Raw genomic sequence first — 24,707 nt, forward strand, 5'->3', positions numbered from 1 at the left:
AACCCACTAGATAAAAAAGTGCAATCCTATTCAAGAAATTTGCAAAGACAATGGGTTGACATCAATGAATACCTGCTGCTTAGGTGCAGGAGATGTCAAGAAAATTATTCTCCATTCTATTGCTGCTGTTTCTGCATTGCAGGGATCCAGGGAGCCCCATTTCTGCAGGTGTCAGAGGGGCCCAGCCAGAAAACTCTCCAAACAGAGCCTGGGATGCCCAAGGCTGTAGTGGGATAGGATATAAGAAAACAAAGATAGTGTAGAAAGTAATTTTACCCCTAAGGAGTTGCAGCTGGGCCAATTATCAAAGATTAGGAACAGGCCTGGCTTTAACAGGCCACAGCTGTAAGCAATGAGAAGAAGATGCTATAAAAGAGTGGGGTGGCCCCTTGAGAAGGGAGCTGGAGTCAGTTGGCTGTTTTGTGACGAAGGAAGAGTCAGTGCTTGGAGGAGCTGCCCACGAGAAGCACCAAGAAGGTATGAAACTTTTGCCATAAGGAGACAACAGTATGGAATAAGATGACAACACAAGGCTGCAGCCATGCCAGCTCCTCCCTGGTGAGGGCCCACTCCTGGTGCAGCCAGACACAGCCCAGGCCTCTCCTTGCCCACAGCCCCTCAGGACAGCTCTGTGGGTCCCACCACTGGTGGCTCTGGGACAGAGAAGCAACAAGAGAGATCAGCCTTTACAGTTGCCTTCAGCAGTTTCTGCTCAGGCTGCTCCCCCTGCCAGGGCAGCACCACCAACCATCACTGAGATGCCACCTGCAATGTCCCCAGAGCACAGGCACCACAGTGATATGCCAGAACATTCCATTGGAACCTGCTGTCTGTTGGTGCCAGTTGTTCTTTGCCTGCCAGCTGGTGGGACACAGCCAAGCTGTCCAGGGCCATGGCCGCAGAGCGAGAGTTCTCATCCCTGCGCTTTCCACAGAAGCTTTGGAAAATGCTGGAAAGTAGCAAGTTTCAGTCAATTTGGTGGAGTGAGGGTGGAAAATGTGTGGCCATCAACAAGGATCTCTTTGAAGTGGAGGTGCTGGGCAGGGAAGGACAGCAGGTCTTCCACACCCAGAAAATGAAAAGTTTCATGCGACAGCTGAATGCATATGGATTCACCAAAGTGCAGCAGAATTTCCAAAGATCTGCCTCTCTGCCCGAATTCCTGGCAGAGGAAGCAGCAGCTTCTGCTCACAGCCAGGTACAGCAGCTGCTCTGCACAGCTACTAGTGCTTGTGATAATCTGGGGGGGAGAGGGACCTTCACAGCAAATAAGGCCTCCTCAAAGAGGGCCATTTGCAGGTTGGAAAGAAGCCACTTTTCATAAGGGGGCTCATAAAAATGAGGGAGAGGGACTTTTAGTGCAGGCAGAGAGTGACAGGACAAGGAACAGCAGTTGTGTAGTGAAAGAGGCCAGGTTTAGATTAGCCCTTAGGAAGAAATCCTTCCCTGTGAGTGTGGTGAGGCCCTGGCACAGGTTGCCCAGAGTGCTTGTGGATGCTCCATCCCTTGAAGTAATCAATGCCAGGCTGGATGGGGCTGTGAGAGCCTGGGGTAGTGAGTGGCATCCCTGCCAAAGGCAGCGGGGTTGGGACCTGATGATTTTTAAGATCCCTTCCAACCCAAGACAGTGTGTGATTCTGTGATGGAAGGGATGGGAGCAAGTGGTCTGGTCCTCTTTTCCTTCTCAGGCATGTTTGAGTTAGTCTTTCTGATTAGTAGAAATGTGGATAAGATACATTTTGGTGAGATCTACTGACTTTGAACCCATTAAAGGCACGGACAGGCTCAGCATAAGCTGATTTCTCTGAATATCTTTGCTCTGTGTCTTGCTGTACCAAATCTGAAACCTTCCTGTGGCACTTGCCCAATGCCAAGCATCAAAGGACCAACAGGATTACCTGCCTGCTCACATCTGCACTGAAGCTGCTGAGAAATAGTTTTATTTTCAAAAAGTAGTTCTGCTTTTGACAATCCTACACTGCTCTGCTCTCAGGAGGCAAAACCCCAGAGGTGGTGATGCCTGAACACAACCATCTCAAGCTTTAGGTTCTACACAGCCCTCAGGGTACATGATCCTCTGCTGTGGTTTGGAGTAACCGGGGAGATGGTGGCAACTAACTCTTCTCCTTTGCCTGTTTTAGATCCTCTACTACTATAACCCCAGCTTCAACAGAGCGCACCCCTGGCTGTCAGAAACATGCAAGAGGAGAGGTGTCCTTAAAGGAAGGGGCGTATATGCAGAAGAGATGAAGGAAAGGCTCCTTTAGAAGCTCAGATGGTCAGCCCAAGCTTTGTGGAGAGGCAGATCTGGGCTCCACACAGGCGCCTGTTAGAGAGCAGTCAGTGTCCAGTCCGTAGTGTCTAATTAATAGTACTGTTCCTAGAAATGAACAGAGTTGGAAGAAATTTGAGTTAGTATTAAACCACTAGAAGAATAAACCCTTCTCGGTTGTCCTGTGCTCTTTGCACAACCCCGGGGTGAGTTCCTATTTGGAATGCTCACAGACCAAGCAGAAGCAACTGATCTCCCAGCAGCTGAACCACTTGGAAGTGAGCAGCCCGGCCTCAGCCCTGGAGAGCACGGCTTTGTGCTGCTCCCCTGGCTGCGATCCGGACACCGCCTCACCAGGCGCGGGAGCCATTCGGCCTCAGGGCAGCAGTGACACAAACGAGAGGGGTGGTGGGCACTGAAAGGGAGCGGCACCAAGCCTGCCAGGATAACGGCTGTAACAGCGCCGGAGGGGGCTTTCCCAACGCCCCCCAACGTCCTGAGCCTCCTGACGGGGCCGGCCGTGCTCAGAGCAGCCCACTCGCACACCCGGCCCTGAGGCGCTGCCGGGCTCCCGCCCCGGGCCCGCCACGGCGCCCTCAGGCCGGGCCCGCCCCTGCCCGCCCCTCGCTGGGCGGGGCCGTTGCTACGGGGCGCGCGCGGCGCGGGAACCGAACGGCGGCCGCGGGGCGTCATGGCCGCCCTGTGCGAGGTGAGCGCCGGCCGGGCGGGAACGGACCAGCACAGCCCGTGCGGGGCCGCTGCGGCGGGACCGGGGCAGCCCGCCGAGCGGGGGGACGGCGGTGGCAGCCCTTGGGCCGCTGTGTCCCAGCCGGCAGGGATGTGACACTGCCCGGAAGAGTGAAAGGGGAAGGCAGGGCTGGTGCAGTGTCTGGTGCTGTGGGGGGCCCTGAGGCCGCGGTGGCGGTGAGAGGCAGTGCTGGGCTCGGGGGGGGTTCATGCAGGTGGGGCTGGGGACAGAGGGGCTCGAGGAGTTTAATGCTGGGATGTAGCCCTACGTGTGGGGTGCTGTGCAGCCGGGGTTGGTCTGTGTTTGTTTGTGGAGAGCGGCACCTCCGGGCTCTTGGAGGGGTTCTGGGTCTCCGGGGGGCCGGGCTGAGCGGGGAGCGCTGCCCTGCTCTGGTCAAATCCTGAGTGTGGGGATTGCCAGGGAGGCAGTAGCAATGTGTGTGAGAGCAAGGACTGAAGGCTGACCAGCCGGTCCTGAACGATTTTCAAGTGTTAAAACCTCTTGTAATAGTTCTCTCAGGTCTTTGTTTTTTTGCCTGACCTCTGGCTGTTGTTGGCCTTTGCAGCAAGGTGCTGTGGGAGGGGTTAGGTGTCAGTCTGTTTTGCTGCAATTCTCATTTGTCCTGCCTGGTTCAACACGTGTGTTAAATCTTGTGAGTTTGCCTCTTCTGTGCAAATAATGGCCTCTTGGCTACACCTGAGCTGAGATGAGCAGCTGTCAAAGCAAAGCTGAGCTTGGCTGCCTGCTCAGGTGATCATGGACATGGCTTATCTGTTCTACAGTCAGCTTTAGAGTCTCTGTGCCAGCAGCGTGTTGTAAAGGTGCATGAGGGATTTGTGCAGTCACTCAAGATCCAAGCTAATAACAGCTTGCATAATTTGCTTCTTTTAAAATTTATGGAATATGTGAAATTTGTGTTTTGTGTTGTGCAGTTGCCTGCACAATGGTTCTTGCCTCTGCTTGTTTTTTGTGGGGTGAATATGTGGCTTGGTTCACTTCTTCTAGAAATAAAATGATTTTATTGTACAAAGACGGTTCTTAAATCTGTAGTGTCTGAACATTCTTGTCTTCTAGGAAGATCCATCCCTGGAGAGGCACTTCAAAGGCCACAGAGATGCTGTCACTAGTGTGGACTTCAGTCGTGCTAAAAAACAATTGGGTAAATTGTCTGTGTTTTGGTGGCCAGAGGATAAAGAGCTGTTCTGCTTTGCTTAGATGGGGGAGCAGTGGAGGTAACTGAGCTCTGCTACAGCAAAAGGTCCTGCTGCTGCTTCCTGCTAACAGCAAGTTGAGCACTGCTCCACTCACCTTGCCAAGCTTGTGTTTTTAGAATGTTGTGAAGAACTGCTGAGCTTACTTTGGTCAATATTTTGCCACAAGGGAGAGGTGTTGGAGGGAGGTGTAGCCAGCGTGCTTTTAAGACACCAACTCAGTGGTCTTCTCTGCTTAATCTGAAGTGACATTTAACCTGCTGCAGCTGATGCCTTTGCCCATAAGAAAGTGAAGAGATAACCTTCATTTCCTGAGTGTGTGGACGATTTGCAAACTGTGGCTGTTGAATGTCTGGACTCTTGGAATTAAATTGTCAGTCCAAAGTAATGCATGGCTGGCCTTGCTTTGTTTGAATTACTGGTGAAATGATATGCATGACAATAATGAAATCCACAGCTTGCAACAGACTGGTGAAGCTTCAAGGGCAATGTATTGAGACTGCTGGAAGCTGCGATGGAGAGCTGAGTGTGAAATGTAGTTTTAGTGTAATTGGAGGAGAGCTAATGCAAGTTTGGTTTTGTGTGGTTTTGTTTTTCTTTTTTATTTCAGCAAGTGGCTCAATGGATTCGTGCCTGATGATCTGGAGCATGAAGCCTCAGATGAGAGCCTATCGCTTCTTGGGCCACAAAGATGCAGTGTTGTGTGTCCAGTTCTCACCCTCTGGTCACCTCGTGGCTTCAGGCTCTAGAGACAAAACAGTCCGTTTGTGGATCCCTAGTGTGTGAGTACCTGTTCCCTTCTGCCTCTCTTTGTGTTAACCTATGGCTTGGAATTTCTTCTTACTGCTTTGTAGCAGTTCTCTGGCTATGGGACAGGGATCTGTTTGAGGGAAAGAAGAACCACTGTGTCTTTGTCTTCAGTCTGTGGATGTGGAGCTCCTGGTGGTACAGTACCTGCTGGAGACAGATTTTGGACTGAGAGTTCCATAAACCTGTTGGATCTCTAAATATGTCTTGTGTTTATTAGCCAGAAAAATGCATCTTGCATTCATTTGGAAATGTGTAAAGAAAAACGAACAGATTTGAATTGTCTTGCCTGGCTGAGTTAATGGCAGATTGCCCACAGCTGTACAGCATCAGGTGTGCTGAACTCGTGTGGGGTGTGGCACTGGAATGGCCAGCTGGGCATGGGCCATTACAGGAGCAGTTGGGAGGTCGTTGCCTGCTTGGCTCTTGTTTGAATGAGCTGTGAAAACACCTCACTCTTTGCCTGCCTTGCAGCAAAGTACCTGGCAAGAGTACAGAACCAAAGTGTCTTCTTTTACATTGATCCTTTTGTGTTTAAATGGTTGCACAAATTAGCTGTGGCATTTTTCTCCCCTTTATAGGACACATGGGTTGTTTCCTGTTGGATTGGCCTCCAGTATGGAACTGGAACAACTGGTTTTAGCTGTGTGTTCTGTACTGCTCATGAAGCATGAGCAAGTTTGGGGTTGATCAGTGTTTTTATCCTACTGTGGTCACATGCAGTTCCCATAGAAGTGATGGTTACGAGCACTGCTCAGCATGCAGCAGCTCTGTGTTTTCAGGTACAGAAAACAAATGCATTTGCTGCCCTGTTGTGCAGTTTTAAAGAGCTCTTCCCTTTTGTGTAGCAAAGGAGAATCGACTGTGTTCAAGGCTCACACGGGAACCGTGAGAAGTGTTCATTTCTCCAGCGATGGCCAGTCCTTAGTTACAGCTTCTGATGACAAAACCATCAAAGTGTGGACGGTTCACAGGCAGAAGTTTCTGTTCTCACTGAGTCAGCACATCAACTGGGTTCGCTGTGCCAGGTGAGTGCAGCCCTCTGACAGACAGAGATGGAGATTTATCCCTCAAAGCAGAGGCTCAGTGTCATGGTCTGGTGCAGCACATTTCTGTTCAGGGTGGTTCAGGTGTGTCTAGTGACTGAAATACATTGGTGACCTGCAGAGACATCCTTTGAGTAATAGTCTGCACCCCCTTGTGTTTCTCCAGTAATCTCTGTCAAGCAGAGGCTTTCCTGCTTTGTGATTTGTTATGTTTTGTTTTTATCTGGTAAGGAGAATTCTGTGTCTTGAAGTTGCTAACAGAAAAAAAGGAGAGGTTTCTGTTATTTCAGCTTAGTTTCTTTAGACTTGCCCCTTGTTAAAATGCTCACCAGTGCTATCTCTAGAATGTTTTAAATGCTGCCATAAGAACATTATTTCCTGATAACTGTTTCAGATTTGGTTTCAAGGAGTTATTTATGCATACGTGTATCTAGGCTAAAGCCATGGCTCCTCTGTAGGTGAAGAGTTCATTACAGTTCTGGAACGTGGTGGTGGCAGTGGCTGGTAGCACTCTAGATGCCCACAGAAGAGCAGAAAGGATGTTTTTCCAGTATGTCTGATGATCTGGAGTTAAGAGACTCAAGTCCTGATTCTGTAATGTGTATTCCTGTGAAGAGAGGTCTGGATCTGTCATGTATGTGATATTTTGAGATGGGAACTTCTATATTCTCCTAAGGCACTGGAATGGTGAAGGCTCTGCTGCAGCTGTTTTCTTGTGAGTGGCTGTGTTGCTCTGAACTCTTGTGGGAAAGGCAGGAATTGTCTTGAATCAGGGCAGAGATCAAATGTACTTGAGGTACACTTAAGGTCTTGTGCCTTACTTGTTTTAATTGAAGTCAGACTCAAGACTTTCCTGAGGGTTATTTTGTGTGCTCATGGAGTTAGGGGTAGTTTGAGTACTTAGGGCTTGCTTTCTTTTCCCTCAACTTAGTGATTGGATTTTCAGTCTCACTGATGCCTCTGTGACTTTTGGAAAAGCTAGGTGTGTTTACCAACGTGTCAAAACACCTGGCCAAATTCATTCGACCTTGTACTCCTTTCATTTGATGGCTTTTGTTAATTGCTGTCACCCTTGCCTTAGATTCTCTCCTGATGGACGATTGATAGTGTCATCCAGTGATGATAAAACTGTCAAGCTGTGGGACAAAACCAGCAGAGAGTGCATCCACTCCTTCTGTGAGCATGGAGGGTAAGTACCTGGTGGTGATGTCTGAAGTGGGGAATTTGCACCTGGCTTGTGAGGTTCAGAGGTCCCTGTCCTGGCAATTATAAAACTGCTTCAAAAACCCATTAGCACCTTTTACAAGAGTAGCCAGTGTGAGGGCCCAGTCCAGAATTGCCCTGGCCCCTTTGACTGCTCAAGGTTAGAACTGTGAGGGTTATATTTCAGTAACTGTCCAGCACATCAAGCCTCAGTTTCTTTGTGCTTATTTATTTTTGGAGATGCTTAAATTCATTCTCCTTATTTTGTCACTTTTTGGTGACATAAATTCAAAGTGCAAAAGTGTACTGACAGAATGGCACTTGGATGCTTTGATTCATCTTCAAGTTTTTAAATAATGAGGTTATTCAAAACCCCCACTTTGCATTCAGAAAAATAGCTGTTAAATTTGGAATGTAGCAAAAGATAATTTACCCAGAAACATAAAACAAATCCTCAGAGAACAGAGACTGGAATCTCCCTAATTCATTGCTGCACTGAATTTCTAGTGCAATATTTTGTTCTTTCTAGGTAATATACAGTGATGGTAAGACAAATTCAGACCTTTATTTTTTTCAATGCTCTTAAGTATGTGTCTTGTCCAAATAACCTATTGAAATAGCTCATTTTTTTTTCAGTACTTGCTACAAGAATAGTCAAAAGATAATTAATTTTATCCAATTTGTTTGGTGAGGAGTTATCTTTTCCTGAAGAGTCTGAAGCTTTTATTGTAATTGTTTTCAAACTAAAAATTGATTGGACTCAGGTCCAGGAAGAAATTTGGCCTCAGTCTTGCTACTTTCCAAGTGTCAACATATGATTTCAGGCACAAATTCACTAAGTTCCATTTTAAATTTAATTAACAGAAGAAAAATCTCTGTTCAGTCTTGTACACATCACTGTAGAAATAATGTTAATATAGTAGAAGACATATATTATGCAAACATTAAATGAAGACTTGAAAGTGTTGTTGTGACAGCTGGATCCATCAGATTTCAGGAGGTTTGTGTCTGCAGCTCCTACACCTGCAATGTGAACTGCTGAAGATGTGCTTAGGTAGGAGCCTGCAGTCTGGCTGGGCTTGCAAGCAAGGTCTTAAGAGAAATTCAGCAAAATCAATATTCAGGTTATTTCCTTGTTTCCTTAATGCTCAGTGAGTCATGGTGTAGCAGCCCTTGTTGAAGAGGCATTTTTGGTGTGCAGCAGGAGTTGCAGCCAGCAGCTGGGTTTGGTGCTGTTGCAGGTTTGTGAACCACGTGGATTTCCATCCCAGCGGGAACTGCATTGCCGCGGGCAGCACGGACAGCACCGTGAAGCTCTGGGACGTCAGGATGAACAGATTGCTGCAGCACTACCAAGGCAAGTCAACAGCTTACAGCAGCTGAACCTTTCCAGCTATTGATGCTAGTTGCTATGAAATCTAAGGATTGTTTCTCCATCAGCTGCTGCTTTTCCACAAAGGCACGGGGTTAGGCCTGCCAGCAAAAAACCCATTTCTTCACCAGACACCATGCTTTGCTTTGTGTTTAGCTCCAGAGCTAATCCTGAGGCTGTCCCACGGTGCAGGTGGGCATGGGTCTTACCTGTGATGCCATTTGGCTCCTGTTCACTGTTACTGAGAAGGTGCTGTGCAATAAAAAGGATGTGGCCTCTGCCTCTGAATAAGCCTATAGGAGGAGTCAGAATTGTATTCCAGCAATTCAGAATGTTAGGTTCTTTTATGAGAAAATTAGGAAAAGTTAACAAAAAGGAAAATCAAAATCAATCAATTGCAATTCTATACTATGATCCATGTTTATGGTTCCTTTTCCAAACTCTGTTTTTCAGCTTCCATAATTAGCTTTGATGATGCCAAATGGTATCTCTACCCATTACATGTTCTTGTCCCACTGATTGGTGCTGCTCTTTGGTAGATCTGGATAGGAAGAGGGTGCTTTCCCTTGCCTGCCAGCTTCTGTGAGATTGATTGACCTATTCTGTGCATTAGTTTCTTAAGCCAAAATGTGGCTTTTCTTTGCTAACAACAGCTTTTAAGGCTGTTATGATATTTTAAAATGAATACATTCTCCAGCACTGTTCTCATGTTCATAGCTTATTAAACTTAATTTTTCTCACTTTCCTTGAGGAACTGCTTCTGACATGCTTGTAAAGCAGATCAGAGACATGGGGCTGGAGCTTGGTGTGTTCTTTCTGCCCTCAACATGAGCTTTTGTGCATTCCTGCTGTGACAGCCTCCCAGCTTCAGTCATTCTTCTGGATCACAGTCACTCCCAGCTCTCTGATAGTTAACAAAATCTAATAGAAATCAAACTTTTTGGTGACTGTTCTGATTTGTCAGTATTGAGCGTGCAATTTGTGTAATAAGCATTGTTAGCTTGTGGCCCATATCACAACTTGGAAATGCCTTCCTGGAGTCTTGTTGCTAAAATCAGTAGTGTTTTTAAATACTTGGGCAGTGTCAGGTTGTCCTTTAACCTGCTTTATCAGCTTTTCAATGGTGGCAAGATCTGCAGTGCATGTTTCCAGCCACAGTATAACTTGGCTCAAAAGTTGTCTCTTCCTGCTTTCCACTTACTGCTATTAAATTGTCCAAATCTGATGTGGTTTAGGCTTGGCTGCCAGGTTTATTTTTTGCCTTGCAATGACATATTTCCCTGATATCCCACCCTTTCTGAATGGCATTTTAGTGTGACACCCTTGCTATTGAAGTGATCATTTTCCTGGGGTGAGTGTTATTTTTAACAGCTACTGTGTAAATCCTAACTGTGGATTAAACCTTTAACTAAAAATAGTAATGATAGCTGAAGAAACCTTAAATTGCAGTGATGGTTTTTTTGCAGTCACTTCATGCACCTGTGGCTGCAAACTGATGTGTTTGTAACATGTTCTGGGGATGTTTATAAATCCTGCCCTTCGGAGGGTTTATACACACCTCCTTTTGGCTAAATCTGATTTAGTTTTGTGTCTCCCCTGTGAGGCTGCCACTCCTGTCCCACTAGATGGCATCTGTGCCTTCAGAATGTGCTGGTGCTGCCTGATTGCCAGGGACTCCATTTTAAACATGGAGTTAATAGCTGAGTGGCCCTGCCTGGGGCTCTTGCGTCTGAAGTTGGGCTGCTTTCCAGCACTGATTAGTCTTTTAGCAGTGTTGCTCTTGTTGCCAGCACTTGTTCCAACTGTGACATTTGTAAATGAAAGTTGGAAGTAGAGAGCAAGCTGCAAAACCTTTTGTATGGTGTGTTTTTCTTTGAGCCAAGCAAAGTATGCTCTGGTCACGTTTACTGTACAGGAGAACACACAGATGCTTTATTTGGTTCTCTGCTTGGCACTGACTCTTTTGTACAGCCCCTACAAAAATGGCCAGTGTTTACTGCCTGACATTTTTTCCCTGTCCAAAGCTGTGTGGGGGACACCACCTCTGTAGCAGGTCTGTGGAAACAGCTCTAACCTGTTTTTTATTCCTGTTTAAAAAGAGTAATTGGTACTTCTATTCAGTTTGGATGGGACTGATGGTGGTTATCTGTTCAGTGGAGACTGTGGCTGTTTCAAATTCATCCTAATTTATCTGCTTGCTGGTGATACTAAGGGTTGCATTACATCAAAGAAATGCTTTGGGGCTTGGGACTGTTTTGAGCAGGCTGGGAGGACTCAGTTTTAGATGTTCACCCCCAGTATAAGTCCCCTAAGAGGCTCTTACTTTGCTAGGCCTTGGCTGGCAGAAGAATGGGCTTGTAGCAGTGAGTCACTGGGAGATGCCACGTGGTGCTGCACTGGGTTTCTTGCTCACAGCATGAAATCAAGTGAGGTGGCAGGATGTGTTGGCACTTCTTTTGGAGAGGTGTTATCAATGGTCTTGTGGGAGGTATGAGCTGCCCTGACAGTAGAGATGAACTTTACTCTGAGTTTACAAGAGCCAGTAGCTCCTTGGGCACAGAAGCTGTCACTACCTATGCAGCTACAGTCTGTGTGACTTTTTTCCATTATGGGAAGGATTTTTTGTGAAGCTGGAAATACTTTATTTACCTTCTAGAACTTGGAAATGTGATACATTACTAACCTTGTCTGTTTCTGATGTGATTCCTTTCAGGACTTTCCTTAGTTGACAAGATACGTTTACATTTATCTGAATATAGATTCTAAGGGGGTGAGGAATACTACAAATTCCTCAGAATAAGATTTTCAAGGGAAAAAGATATTTATCATGCTTTCATAAGAAAAAACTCCACAAGACCTTTTTCTCCTTCAATAGGTAGCACGATACAGGGTTGAGGGTAGAGGAAGCTGTGTGACAGAGACAGTATTCACCAACAAGAATAACAGTTTAGAAGTTACCTGTGTTTTCCTCTGTTTTGTAACAGTCTGGGTCAAGAGGAGTTGTTTTTGGAATTTAACTGAGGTATTTGGTGTTCGTGAGAATTTCAAAAGTAGAGACATTCTGTTTTACAGTTGAGCAAGGTTATTTCTGCTATCTGCTTCAAATCCACATATGCAAAAAATATTTGCTTCTAATGTACTTAAAATGGTATTTTAAGGGATTTCTTAATATGCAGTGTGGATTCAAAATGCACAGTAGACTCTCAACAGAATATAAATTTAGTTGGGTGTGATGTATCAGAAGTAGTAGATTTGAGATACCAGAACATTTGGAGGGCATATAGTATAATTAGGAATAATTGGATGGTTAAATCCCTCCTCAGGCATATTAATATTCTGCAGTGTCACATACGCTCAGGAAGCTGGGCATATGTGAGGTACTGCATGTTCTCATAAATAAATATGTTCAATAGCCTGTTCTGCAAAAGTTTGGGGAGGGAAAAAAGTCATATATTAAATGTTTAATGTTGCACTGAACTTCAGTGAAGTTTGACTTTTTTCCTAGAATATTTTCTTTAGCTTTTTTCAGAATAAATCTTGGGCTTCATCTTCATGCAGGGAAAATGGCTTTATTGCAAGTTCACACTCTTGATAGTTTGGCTGTTTGTATTTGTTTTAAATTTTTGGCGAGACAAATAGGATGTGTGAGGAAATAATGCTTGTACTGGACCATTTTCAAGTTGCTCTTATTTCCTAGTTTCTCTTAACCCCAGTCCTGGCTAGAGTCAGATAGTAAACCAAAAGAAGTTGTGCAGTGTCAACTCTGAGTGTCTTTCATTGTAATTTCAGTCTTCTCAGTGTCCTGAGATGCAGATTTTAATCTAGAATGACTTAGGAGTGAGGCCAGCAGCTCCACAGTAGTAAAGTACATCAATGTCCAGCACTCTCACAGAATCCTGTAGTTCACTTGCACATACAGTACATTTTGGGCTATACTGGAAGCTTTTGTAACATTGAATCTCTCAGAATAATTGGCAAAGCTTCCTTTTTCCTTTCAGTAAAGTAGTGCCTATTTTTACAAGAATTGAGTTACTGTTATTGTTCTCCAGTGCTTTGAAGAGTTTTTGTGGAATGTTTCCCCCATGATAATTTTCCTGTTAAATTTTATAACAGAAAATTGCAATGTGCTTGTGCTTTATTTTGTTCTTTTGCCTTGGGCTTATGTAAACTGGTCTTGGTGACTATTATACTTTTTTTTTTCCATCCTTAGTGCACAGCTCTGTGGTCAACAGCCTTTCCTTTCATCCCTCTGGAAACTATCTGGTTACTGCTTCCAGTGATTCAACTCTGAAGATTCTGGACTTGTTAGAAGGAAGACTTCTCTATACTCTGCATGGTCACCAGGTGAGGCAAAGCCTTTTTTACAGTAATGCACAGACTCACAATAAACTGAGCAAATGCATGCTTGAGACTTTCATTCTTCGTGACCAGAAATTGTTTGAAAGCTTCTTTGTGTAAAATCATTATTATAATGCTAATAATCTTTGAGATCATCACTGTTTTGAGGGGAAGGAGGTGGAGGTGAGGCAGGAATGGAGAGAAGGAGAAAGCAAGGCTAAAAGTGAGCTCCAATATTGAGGATTCAAGTCTGAGGCAGAAGGAACTCAGAGCAGCACCCTTGACTCTGACTGACCCTGTCAGCCTCCAGTGCAGCTCTGTCTCCTCCCTCTAGAGAGCTGCAAATAACACTTGGCCCCCTGACACAGGTGTTCTGAAGATAAATGCTGTTCACCTGGCAGGAGACTGAAGAGCAGTAGCAGTAAAATAGAGGATATCTATTTTGGGATTTGGTTTGGGAACATCTTGTTAATGGACTGAATCATACAATTGAAGGTGATAAATGGTGCTGGTTGGTTAAGTTTAACTGATTGGCCTATTAGTATTATGCTGCTGGATGTGTTGCTTGTAAGGTTAATTTTATGAATGCTTGGAGCTCTCTTTCTGAATCTTAAATGAAAATAAATAGAGTAATTTCATTGTCCATGCAGAGTGGAGTGTGAAAAAGCAGGACTGCCTGAAGGCATCCCTTTCCAAAGGGACAAAGAGAACAGAAATTCTTAACCCACTTGTCTCTTTCAAAGTGGGGGCTGAATTTTAAAGCATAAAAACTGTCAGGGAAAAACCACAGCCTGAAGCCTTTTGGAGTTGGTGGGGATTGTTGTGGGCAATAATGGTATCTGTGTAAGCTCTAAATCTGATAATTCTGTCTTCTTGTGGCTTTGTTTAGTGACTGCCTTGTTTGATGTCTAAAAAGATCACGTTTCTTCTGTAACTTTTCTTTTGCTGTATATTAATAATATTCTTTTTTTTTTTAGTAATATTAATGTGAGAAAATAGGAAAACCTTATGCTTAAATCTTTCATGAAGTAGAGCTTTGATTAAAATTGACCAAAGGGTTCAACTGTTAAAAGAATGGGGAGGAGATAACAAATGCTGGTTATCCTAACACGTCAGCCTTGGCTGTATAAAACTGTTCTTGGAAGACTGGACTGAGTGGATACTCCTATCAGATAGGGGCTGCAAAGCTTCTGTTGCTTTAATCTTGTTTTCATATTTGTCTGTTGTGTTAATCTGCCAAGTGAGTTCTTGGGAAGAAGCTTCCAGGGAAAGGGTGAGTGTTAGAAGCATGGGAAATCTTTCCACTTCCCCCCTTCCCTCAGGAAGGGATGTGCCTGGTTATGGCTGAACCTGCTTTCCATTTTTCTCCCATTTGAGCTGCTAGCTGTGCCTCACTGACTGCAGTAGCACACACACAAAAAAAGAGTTTAGCATTGAATGAGAGTCCAAAACTGATTATGGTGATGGAGATCTTCAGAATGAGCAATAGAAAGTCCCTTTAGGCTAATGTTGTACTTAACTCGAGGCTTTAAAAGAACAGTTTGTGGATCATCTATTCAAAAGTAGAATTAAAGCTCCCTGTTCTTCCTCCCTGCTGCTTCAGATCAATAAAACAGTGTCTGCCTCTTTCTCCTGGGCATCTAAGTGGCATTGGAAAAGCTTTGCCTTTGGCACAGCTGAAGAGTAGCTGCTGTTGTGGCATTTACAGCTTCTTCTGTTTGGAAACAAGTGCAAGTTTTGAAGTGGCTGGTGGAGCTTTCTGGTTGCCTTTAAGGATATTGCACTGAGAAGTCTGTGGAACAGTCCTGGCACAGTCCTGCCTGGCATTCCCTGTCTGGAGCGTGCTGTGTTGCTGTGGGGTGGTTCTTTTACTCCCTGATTGAACACTGCTTTTCCACCTAAAGCTTATGGCAACCTGTGCTTTGTTCCCAGTTAGCCATGGTCAGTGGCTACAGGCTGTGCTGTCACCAGGGGTGGATTCCTGCACTGGCTGCTTCCCCAGCTAGTTCTGCTCATAGATAAATCCACTTCACTTAATAATGAGAGACTTTTTTGTCCCTCTGTTATTACTGTGACTTGTGCCAGTATCCCCAAGAGGCTAAAAACAAAGTGGTGTGGACTTTTTGGTCATTAAATTAATTTGCCTTTTTAAGTGAGTGCTGCAGGTTAGTCACTGAATGGACAGCCTCTTCTGAGGATGTTCTTGAGTTGTGACTTTTTGAGGTTGTTCTGGTTGACACTTTGTTCCTGCTTTGACAGCTGGCTGCTGTTACATTGTTCTGGGAAGGCTGCATGCAAGTGGACACTTAAAGGAAAAAAACCCGAGGTCTTTTAGACATTCTTTGACGCAACTGCTGGAGTGCCAGAAATTTGTTAGCAGCTGATTAGCTGTAGTTTACATGGGGAGGTTGGCCAAGTTTACATTGCTGTCTTTAATTGAAATGTAGCTGGCCCCTTGTAGCAGAAGGATCATTAGAGACAGAAGTTTGCAGTTTGGAGCTGACATCTTGCAGCTGCAAAATATCATTCTGTATTGTGCTGCATATTTTGGTTCTGGAGTGCTTCAAGCTGTGAAGTGCCCTTATCTAATTCCATACAGATGAGACACTGGCTTGGTATGTAAATCCACCTCTAGTACTGAATCATTGTTGAAGAACAGAATGTTTTGAGGCCTCAAAGCCACCCCAGAGAGTTGCTAGAGGAGAGCAGGTATGTACATGGTACTTGTCTGCCCTTTGGAGTGGTTTAATTAGAGCATTTCCAGACTGACTTCCTTAGTGGAATGGAAGTTCTCAGTAAATATTTAGAAAACATCTCATGGTTATGTTCATAAATAGGAAGATAGAAAATGCAGTTACAATTCTTCAAACAACCTTCACTTGAACTTTGAAGTAGCTACATTTTACCTACCTGGGCAACATCACTGACTAATGAGTGAAGTCTCCTGAGCAGGTGCACAGGAAACAAATGTGCTCCTTTACTGTCAGCTCTGCCTAGGTGACAATAAACATCTGTGCAGGCCTGTCGTCTTTGAAGAGTGTGGGGACATCTCTGGGCTACACAGAAGTCAAACAAAAAAATGTGTGTTGCACACAACAAGCAATTGACTTTAGGCTAGCATTTCTGAGTCTTGAAAGGAAATATGAGTTCTCTGTCCTTGCCTTATGTTTTTATGGACTGAAACTTTCAGGAGTTAAAGCTGCTGAAGATTCAGCTGTAAGATGCCAGTATAAATTTGCCCTATGTTAGTTGTAGGTCTTATTCCCTGCTGAAGGAGGATGCAAACATATCAGTCTTGTTCAGGAATTTTTCAAAGCCCAGTGTACTGAGAATCCTTGGGGCTTCTTGTCAGAGGTATTCCACCTGAAAACATCCTTGTTTGTCATTGCCACCTCTGTTCCCTGTGCTTTTCTCCTGGATTCCCTTCCCTTCTTCCTTTCCCATGTGACTTGCCCTCCTCTCCCATGCTTGAAGCAGCTGAAGCACTGTCAGGAGTGGCAGTGACTGCTCTGTTTGTTCTTGGTTCTTTTATGCCTAGAACTGATGATGCCAGGGCTGGGATCCCAGAGTGTGGTTGCTGCTGGATTTGCTTCTCAGGCCTTGTCTCCTCTCATGTCTCCTGTTTCTCTTTGCACTAGTTAGTCTGTTCCTGGAGAGTTTGGCTGAATGTACTGGCTCCCACTTTTACATCTCCTTTTGTGGCAGTGGAAGAGGAAGCTCTCCTTTAATTCAAATATTTGCATCCTCTAGGTATGCCTTATTCCAACTCTTGGCATTTTCCTTGCTCTCTTACCTGGCTTTTCTCTACTATGCATTGGTTTCTTGCAGGACTGAAACAAAAAAAGGAAAAATCTGCTAGCGTCCTTGACCCCACTTGTCTCTCTAGCTTCCTTCCACACTGCCTCTCCTTTCATAGTGCAGCCAGTGCATCATTAAACTGCTCTTCTCTGCTTTATCCCTGGACCCTCTCCAACCTGGCTGTTGTTTTTTCTGTGAAGCTGAAATGTCAGCTCTGTTCCTAAGCTGAAGCCTGAAAGTCTGGCCTCTCTTGACTTGCCTGTTGGTGTTGGCCCTGTTGTTGTTGAAGTGTTGTGCCTTCTGTGCCCAGCAGCTCTGGGAGAAGAAGAGGGTGTTCAAGAGGGGTTTCTCTGTGATTGTCCACTCATTATTTATGGATGGTACTCATTCATCTGCTGCTTGAGTGCAGGTGTGACTCTGGGCTCCAGTCATATTTCTCCAGACTAACCTCTTGGCCTTTCTCTTAAGTATTTCTTTCAGAGACATCTATTTTTAGCTCTACCCTTGAAAGCTTTGTGTTCAGTGATGCTATTCCTGTTGTCTTATGTCACCCCTGTGTCAGTTGTTACTGATGCTATTAGCATCCTGCCAGTCACTTGGGGGTGTAATCTGTGTCCTGGCTTCAGATCCCGTCCCTCTTGGTGATTACTGCATTCAAGTCATTCAGAATAGTCTCACCATCTGTTTTGAAGGCCAAACATGTTTTATGTAAGCTGATCAACCTGGGCAATGCTAGGGCAACAAAGGCCTTGCAGTCACCAACCTCCTTTGTAGGAAGTGGGAAAATAGGCAGAAGGTGTGATCTCTGTCTCTGCACATAAATTATGTAACTTGCTGGGCCTCACCTTTCTCACCTGTGCAAGCAGCTGGAAATGGGCTGTCACCTGGTGTTCCAGCTGCCATGCCATGCAGATCTGACCTTGCCTGAGCTGTGTTCACTGGGAATGCAGCAGCAAGCAATGAGGCTTGATGCTGTTATCATTCCTTTCTCTGGCTTCCTTTTTCTTTATGGTTGCTTTGCTCCATCCAGTATTTGAGCTATTTGTCCTTTTCAAGGCTCTCTGGTACTTGCCTGGTACTTTTTCACTAGAGGAGGTGAGCTGAATGCCAATTAGGGGCCATGTTCTTCTCACTCAGCAATTTCAGTGGGTGACTTGTTGCTTTCTTCTGTATTTTCTTCAGAATTCCTGCAGCTCTCCCAGTATCACTAAAGCTGCTGTTATAATTTCAAACTCTACTGGACATGCACAAAATCTTGGCAGTCCTGACATTGACCTGCTGAGGATTAAACAGAAATGTTCCTTACCACTGACTTGGTGTATGTCGTTGCCCAACCCTTTCTTCCTGCAGCTTGCTGTGTAGTCTGAGGCAAGAAGCTGCTGGAGTTTGGGGATTGGTGCCAGCAGCTTGTGGGGAGCACCTTGGGCCGTGGGGTTCAGACTGGAAATTCTGAACCTCCAGCAAACACTAATAGAGGGCCATTTGATCCTGCTACAGAAAATAAGATCCTTCTACAGATCCAGTAGAAGAAGGTTACTGCATCCCACAAGGTCTAGTTGTGTAGGAAATAAGCTTAAAATTCCCTCTACAACTTTTGTAGAAGAATATGCAACTGCTACTTTTTGATACTTTTAATGAAAGCAGTAAATTAACACAAGGGGGAAAAGGTTTCAATTCTTCATTCTCCAATCTCATTTCTGTTATCCAGATCTTCATCAGAAATCTGTTGGATTTCTGCTGTGCTTTCCTGGAACAAATGGAATTTAGGCTGTGTCTAATAACTGCCAAGTGTAGCTTTTTAGTTTTGTTTGGTGTGTCAATATTAAATTGCAAGGGCATTTGGCAAACTGTTGCTATAGCAAACCTGTTGTATCTTGGAAGAGTTCTGGGAGTGTATGGAGCAGGAATACTTTTTCACTTAACTTATGTCAACAAATCTGTAGAGGATGTTGCGTCTGTAGACTTGTTTGTTCCCTTTCTTTCAATTTATAAAGGCACATTCAGTCTTTGATATAATTTTCTATTTTGGGAAGAATATGTTCTGTTGAACTTTTTTTCCCTTCATAATGCCATGACTTTGGAGTCAGTTCATTGCCTGTTTTGATGTGATTTGTGTTGTACAAGATTTTGTCTAAATACACTGAAATATTTAGACTGATAAAAAATATTTTTAGGAAACACTGCTCCTTTCCAGTGTTCCTCACTTATGCTTGTTCCTGAACACTTTGTCTTAGAGTTAGGAGGACAGAAAAAAAATTTGACTGGTTTATTATAGTCCAAGAGCAGCTTCTGTATGCTCAACCTCTGTTATCTTGGAGCAATATTCACCACTGCAGGTTTCTGGCTGTGGGGTTGTTTCTACTGTTTCTTACTGCTTGTCTTTCACTTTTGCATTTCTTTAGAGCCTCCATTCCTGACATGTGATTAGAGAGCTGAACAGTGGGGTAGGTGGGTGGGAATAAAGGCAGAGCACAGTTTGTGTCAGCTGGTTGATGTCTCTGGTGTGAAATAGCTACCCCAGTTAGTGCTGTGTCAGGTGAGTGAGCTGAGTCACAGCAGGGACTGCGCCTGCACCTCAGAGCTGCTGCTGCTGGAGCTCTCCTGGCAAGGCCTCTCCAGTGAGGTGTTGCTGGGGGAAGCCTCAAAGCATTTGGAAATCACTGTGTGTTAAATGATAATATGGAAACACCTTTGTGTTTTAAGGAAGTGAAAACTGTTCATGCTGGGATTGAGCACAGCAAGGCTCTGGTTTTGCTGCCATAACCTTATGCCAGCATGTTTGGATGCCCACAGGACTGTGGGACACAGGTTGCAGTGACAGCTGGGTGCTTATTTCACATGCAGTCAAGAACATGATGTTCTTGACCCAAGAACCCTTATTTCACATGCAGGTATTTGTCTGTCTTCAGGATTTATTATGTTGAATGCACTTTTATAAAGAAGGCAAAGAAAGAGTGTGAGGTTTTCATGCAGTGTCCATTGGAAAGATGTGGACTCAGAGTTGTGTCTCCTTCCAGCATGGGAAGGAGAAGCTTCTTAATTGCCTTCTGAGATCCATGATCTTACTTGAAAGGGGGTAACTGCTTCTGTCAGGAGGTGGATGATCACTTGGTGGAGGTTTCTGGTGGCTGTCGTGGCTTTCCTGCTTGTTTTTGGTGTTTTCTCAAGCCTTCCCCAGCCAGTCAGCTCCATAGGCAGCCTCTGGAAGTTCTCATTTTGACCTCTGCCCCTGCTGCTGAACATTGTGCAGAGGAATGTGTTCAGCAGCTGACATAAAACTCCAGGATCTGGGTTCTCAGCTGTTTACTCGGAGCAGAACAGTTTGTCTGTTGTGCCTGGGCTCAAACACACATAGCAATTCCTCAGCTCTGTTTGCAGCTCAGAGCTCCTGCCTCAGCCTGCCAGTGCATCCTCCTGTGTGCCTGCTGGAGGGTGGACAGCACATGGAGCTAGCTGTGTGGTGTGCAAGGTGTGCTGTAGCACTCAGAAGCATTTAAAGTCTCTCAGAACTGAGTGTTTTAACCATGAGCCTTCTTCAAAATGCAAGTCCTGTGCAGAGGTAATCCTGGATACCTTAACTCTGGCATCTCTCCTATCAGACTACGAAGAGAAAAGCAGTTCAAGCCAGCCTACTATACAAAAAACCTCATAGTTTCAACACTTTTAATAAATGAACAGGAGTTTTAGAAATTGCTAATTCTAAAGTGAATAGGGAATGTTTGATGGGAACAAGAAAAAGTCTGGTGATGTAAAAATTGGCTTGTTCCTGTCTCTGCCATAAATTGAAAAGTGGGTGTCTTAAACTGGGGTCAAAAGTGTGGGAAATGGTGTAAGTGCCAGCAAGCTGAGCATCTTAATTATGGCCCATTTACCTGACAGGTAAGAGCTTTTCAAATTTTGCCTTTAGATTGCTGATGTCAAATGATAAATACCTTGTAAAGCTGTAATGAATGGAACATAACAATTCATTTTCTTTTCTCTTTTTTTTAAACCTGTCTTTTAAATGTGTTTGCAGGGACCAGCTACCTGTGTAGCATTTTCAAGAGATGGAGACTTATTTGCCTCTGGAGGTTCTGATGAACAGGTACCTGATTAATTTGAGTTATAATCCAGATTCACATTTCCTTAAAAGCTGCTGCTTTTTGTTCTCTGTTGAACAATGGGGAAAGCAAAAGTGTAACTTTTATCTGGTATGTCTGGACCATGCTGAAACAACTTTGTATTTTATGAACAAAAAACTGGAGGTCAAACCCAGTTTTTTTGCTGGTAGTATAAGACATGTAGCCCAAGAAACCCATACTCAATTGCCAAACTGCAATCAGGCCCAGCCTGTGCTGCAAATATGTCCTGGTTTTAGCACTGTGAGTTGCCCTGCTGTAGACACAGACTTCAACCCTGAGTAAGGATCATCAGTCTTCAAAGGGCTGTGTTTGCTCCTAATCCCCAGGTTGGACCAGGTGGCAATGCCCATCTCTAACAGCACCTTTGTGAAGAGACAGATTTGTCTATTCATTAAGAACATCACTTTGTTTTTCCCTGCTCCACAGTGGAATGGCCTTGTTGGTTGTCCATGCAACAGTGACAGAAAATTGCTTTTATTTTATGCAAAGCAGTGATGCAAATTTGTTAATGAAGAATAAGTGCTCCTTCTGATAACCAGATGAGCTGTCTGGATTCTTGGGTGTCTTTCAGACCTCTGAAATTGTTGATTGATTGCTCTTTAACTTTTTTAGACTTGTAAAGTCACTGCTGAGAGGTTTATTTCATGGATTTCCTCTTGATATCTTGAAGTGATTTATGTGTCAGAGGCCTCTTTTCTGAAATCAGTACTGTTATGGATTTGGATTTAAGTTTGGTGTCCAGCTGACAAACTAGCTCAAGATCTCTGATGCTGGTATTGGTACTAAGCCTCCTTTCCCTCTGAGTCTCATGATAAATGAGTGACTGAGTTGGGCTGTGGCTGATAAATGTTATAATGCTGAGCATGGTATTGAAAAATATTTGTGGTTTTAATGGTGTATGCTTCATGTTACTTTGAAGTTCTCTTGGTCATTCTAGTTTAATGATGTTCTTGACCTAAAGAATGCTGAAAGAGGTCACTTATCCATTGAGAACTCAGTTCAACTGTCTGTATTTAGTAGCACATTTACAAACAACATCCTTAATTTAATCAATGGCAAAGCTTTCCTAGGGAAACTTCTTGTGGATTTGCAGATTCTTCTCTGAAGGGTTGAAAAAAATGGCCTATAAGCAAACTTAGATGGGAAATTTTAATGGAGTTAACTTTCTTTTGCAGGTGATGGTGTGGAAGACCAACTTTGATGCTGATTATGGTGAGGCAGTGAAACCCCAGAAATACTGCAGCAGTGTGGATGGGACCCATGGCACTGGGGTAGGTCAGCAACCAGTAATTGTGGAGAGTTCCTTTCCATACACTTGTGCAGCCTTGGAGTGGGACTCAGGTGGTTGAACTGTAGAATCATCTTTCTGTGCTGTTTATTGGAGCTGCTGTTTTTTAACTAACCTTGTATTGTTTGTTTTTGTTTAACTGTACTTATCTCATAGGGCAATTACATATAATGATCTTAAAAGGAAGATAAACTTAGTGCTGAAGTTGGCTTTGCTAGCTGACATGAATCCTTCAGGCTGGTGTCAGTCCTGAAAATAGAATTCACAATATCTTTTCACTGACAGTCAGCAAAGACAAAAAAAATTGCTGTGTGTAGGTGTCACACATGACAAATAGGTGACATATTGTACTGGAGCTTCTTTCCTCAATACCTGGAGACATTAGTTCATATCTGCTCCCTGAATCATGTGTTTAGACCTCTGAGTTCTGACTGTACCTGAGGATAAATCCAGCAGCTGAGCAATTCAGTGATGCACAGATCTGAGTGCAGCTTAGATCAATGCATCAGATCTGGCTGTTACAAAAGTGACCCTTGGAAGCTGCTGCCCGTAAAAGCTGTGATTTTTGCTCACGGTGGTGATTCATTTAAAGGTCTTTATTTTGTCTTGTCAATCTCTGGATATTTTTGATACATTTGGGTATACTTACAGGGTTCTGCTGTGTGTTATTACCATGGCTGGTTTTTAGTTAATCTTGTTCAGTGTGAGCTGTAAGCTGAAAGGCTTTCTGTGAACCAGGGGTCCATGCAGAAGTGGCATTGCCCCAGCTGAAGGGCAGACCTAGGCAATGTCTGTTGCTCTGTGGCAGTGTCTTTGACCATATCAGTTTAGATCTTTACTGGGGTACTACAGTTACCTCTCAAACACAATGGTGTTTTTATTTAATATGGCTTCAGTCCATTGCTGGGGATACTGGAATAGCCACAGTATTTTGGGATGAACGTGATTGGAGTTCGCAGCCTGGTGCCCTGCTGTATGGTGTGCTGTGTAAAGAAAGCAAACAAAACCTGAGGTTGGTTAATGAAGGTTAGTGGGAGAGCATGGGAGGAAAGAGTCACATGAGGAAGGAGGTGAAAGTGTTTATTGGTCCTTGGCTGGTTTTAGCTAAATTTGACTTCTTCCTTTTCCTCCCCTCCTGTTCTAACTCCAAAGTTATGCAGGCTATGAAACTATCAGTCCAATGACCTCTCTGTTTATTAGCCTATTGAACTGGTCTAGCTTTGAACTCTATCTGCTTTAATTTAAAACATGGCATAGTGTAATACTGGGCTGAAATACAGCATAGATACATCCTTTCTGGGGGAAAAATAACACTTTGGTTTGCAGCCTGCTTAATGGCTTCAAAAATGTAGACAAGGTATCAGCTAATGGGAAAGGATGGTCAATTTACCCTCTCCTATGCTGCCACTATTGCCAGAGCATCTTATCCAGTAGTCTTTTAAAGAAAGGAAGAAAATGCCTGAGCTCTTCTAAAACTTAGGTTTTCATTATAAAACCTCTTAAGATGTCCATTGAAGGGAGCTGCTGAACAAATCCCTTGAACAATGCCTAACCACCTTGAACATGTCCCTCCAACACAAGTGTTTACCTGGCCAAACATCCAGCAGATGCTGCTGGGAGCAGCTGTTTGTGTGCCACTGACAGCAAATCTGTGTCATGTACTGGTGGCTGACAGGGTTTGCTCCAGTGATGCTCTGAGCCTGTAGGAAACAAGGCTCTCTGTATTCTGAGGTGTCATGTGTTGGCTTGGCCCAGGTGCACTGTATTTGCAGAGGCAGAACTGAATCCATGCTCAATCATGCAGCAGAAAGATATTTTGATTTGGGGTCCTAAATTACTTCAAAAGAGTTTTCTTAAACTGCCATCCAAATGCTTGGGCATGCAGCATAGGAGATGCAAATATAGTTAGTACTATATCCTTGGATTATTAAGGCAGTTAAAATTGCTCAAGTTAGAAGGGGAAGAATAAATAATGTCCTCTGAGACATTTGAATACCCCTAGGTTAAGATTAAATTTAGAATTGATCTGAAATGTTCTTTGCTGTTAAAAAGAAACTGTTAGCTGAAAATGGCTTCATTCTCTATTTTAAGTATAACCTGAGCATGAAGATCTTGGCTCCATAGTAACTTACACACTCATGTCAGTCTCCTCTGTTAAGTGGATGTCATGTCTTGTATCTTTTAGAAATAGATTGTGCTGGGCTCTTTAAGAGTACTACCACTCCTACAACCCACTGCAAGACTTAAATTTCACTGTATTTTAATTTCTTTCTTGTATTGAGCCAAATGCTTGCTTTTTTAATAGTGAATTGCTTATTTTGGTGGGTTTTGGGTAGGTGAGTTAGTTATTTTCTGTCAAATTCAGACTTGAAGCTGCCACCTGCAGATCCTGATTTCATGCCAAGGTCACCTTTTCCTTCAATGAAAAGTGAACCTACTCCTTCTTTCTCTGCTGCTGTGTTAGTGTGCCAGGATTCTGCCTATTGAATAATCTTTAGATTTT

The 24,707-nt window shown here is 44.0% G+C and overlaps 1 protein-coding gene across 10 annotated transcripts in view; it reads left to right on the top strand.

Annotated features, from left to right (window-relative positions):
- Window positions 1-24,707, top strand: part of POC1A (POC1 centriolar protein A) — a 49,488-nt gene that overhangs the window by 2,695 nt on the left and 22,086 nt on the right. For 2 of the 10 annotated variants that reach the window (XM_064724230.1, XM_064724231.1), the window contains exons 2-9: window positions 4,095-4,179; window positions 4,842-5,013; window positions 5,887-6,066; window positions 7,166-7,273; window positions 8,529-8,644; window positions 12,870-13,003; window positions 20,811-20,879; window positions 22,092-22,187. In XM_064724230.1, the coding sequence (XP_064580300.1) occupies window positions 4,853-5,013; window positions 5,887-6,066; window positions 7,166-7,273; window positions 8,529-8,644; window positions 12,870-13,003; window positions 20,811-20,879; window positions 22,092-22,187 (864 nt within the window). In that variant the 5' untranslated portion in view covers window positions 4,095-4,179; window positions 4,842-4,852. The other 8 variants (XM_064724229.1, XM_064724226.1, XM_064724225.1 and 5 more) reach the window with 8 other exon arrangements.

The sequence above is a fragment of the Zonotrichia leucophrys genome, chromosome 12 (assembly GCF_028769735.1).
Source record: "Zonotrichia leucophrys gambelii isolate GWCS_2022_RI chromosome 12, RI_Zleu_2.0, whole genome shotgun sequence".
In the NCBI taxonomy this organism is placed as follows: domain Eukaryota; kingdom Metazoa; phylum Chordata; class Aves; order Passeriformes; family Passerellidae; genus Zonotrichia; species Zonotrichia leucophrys.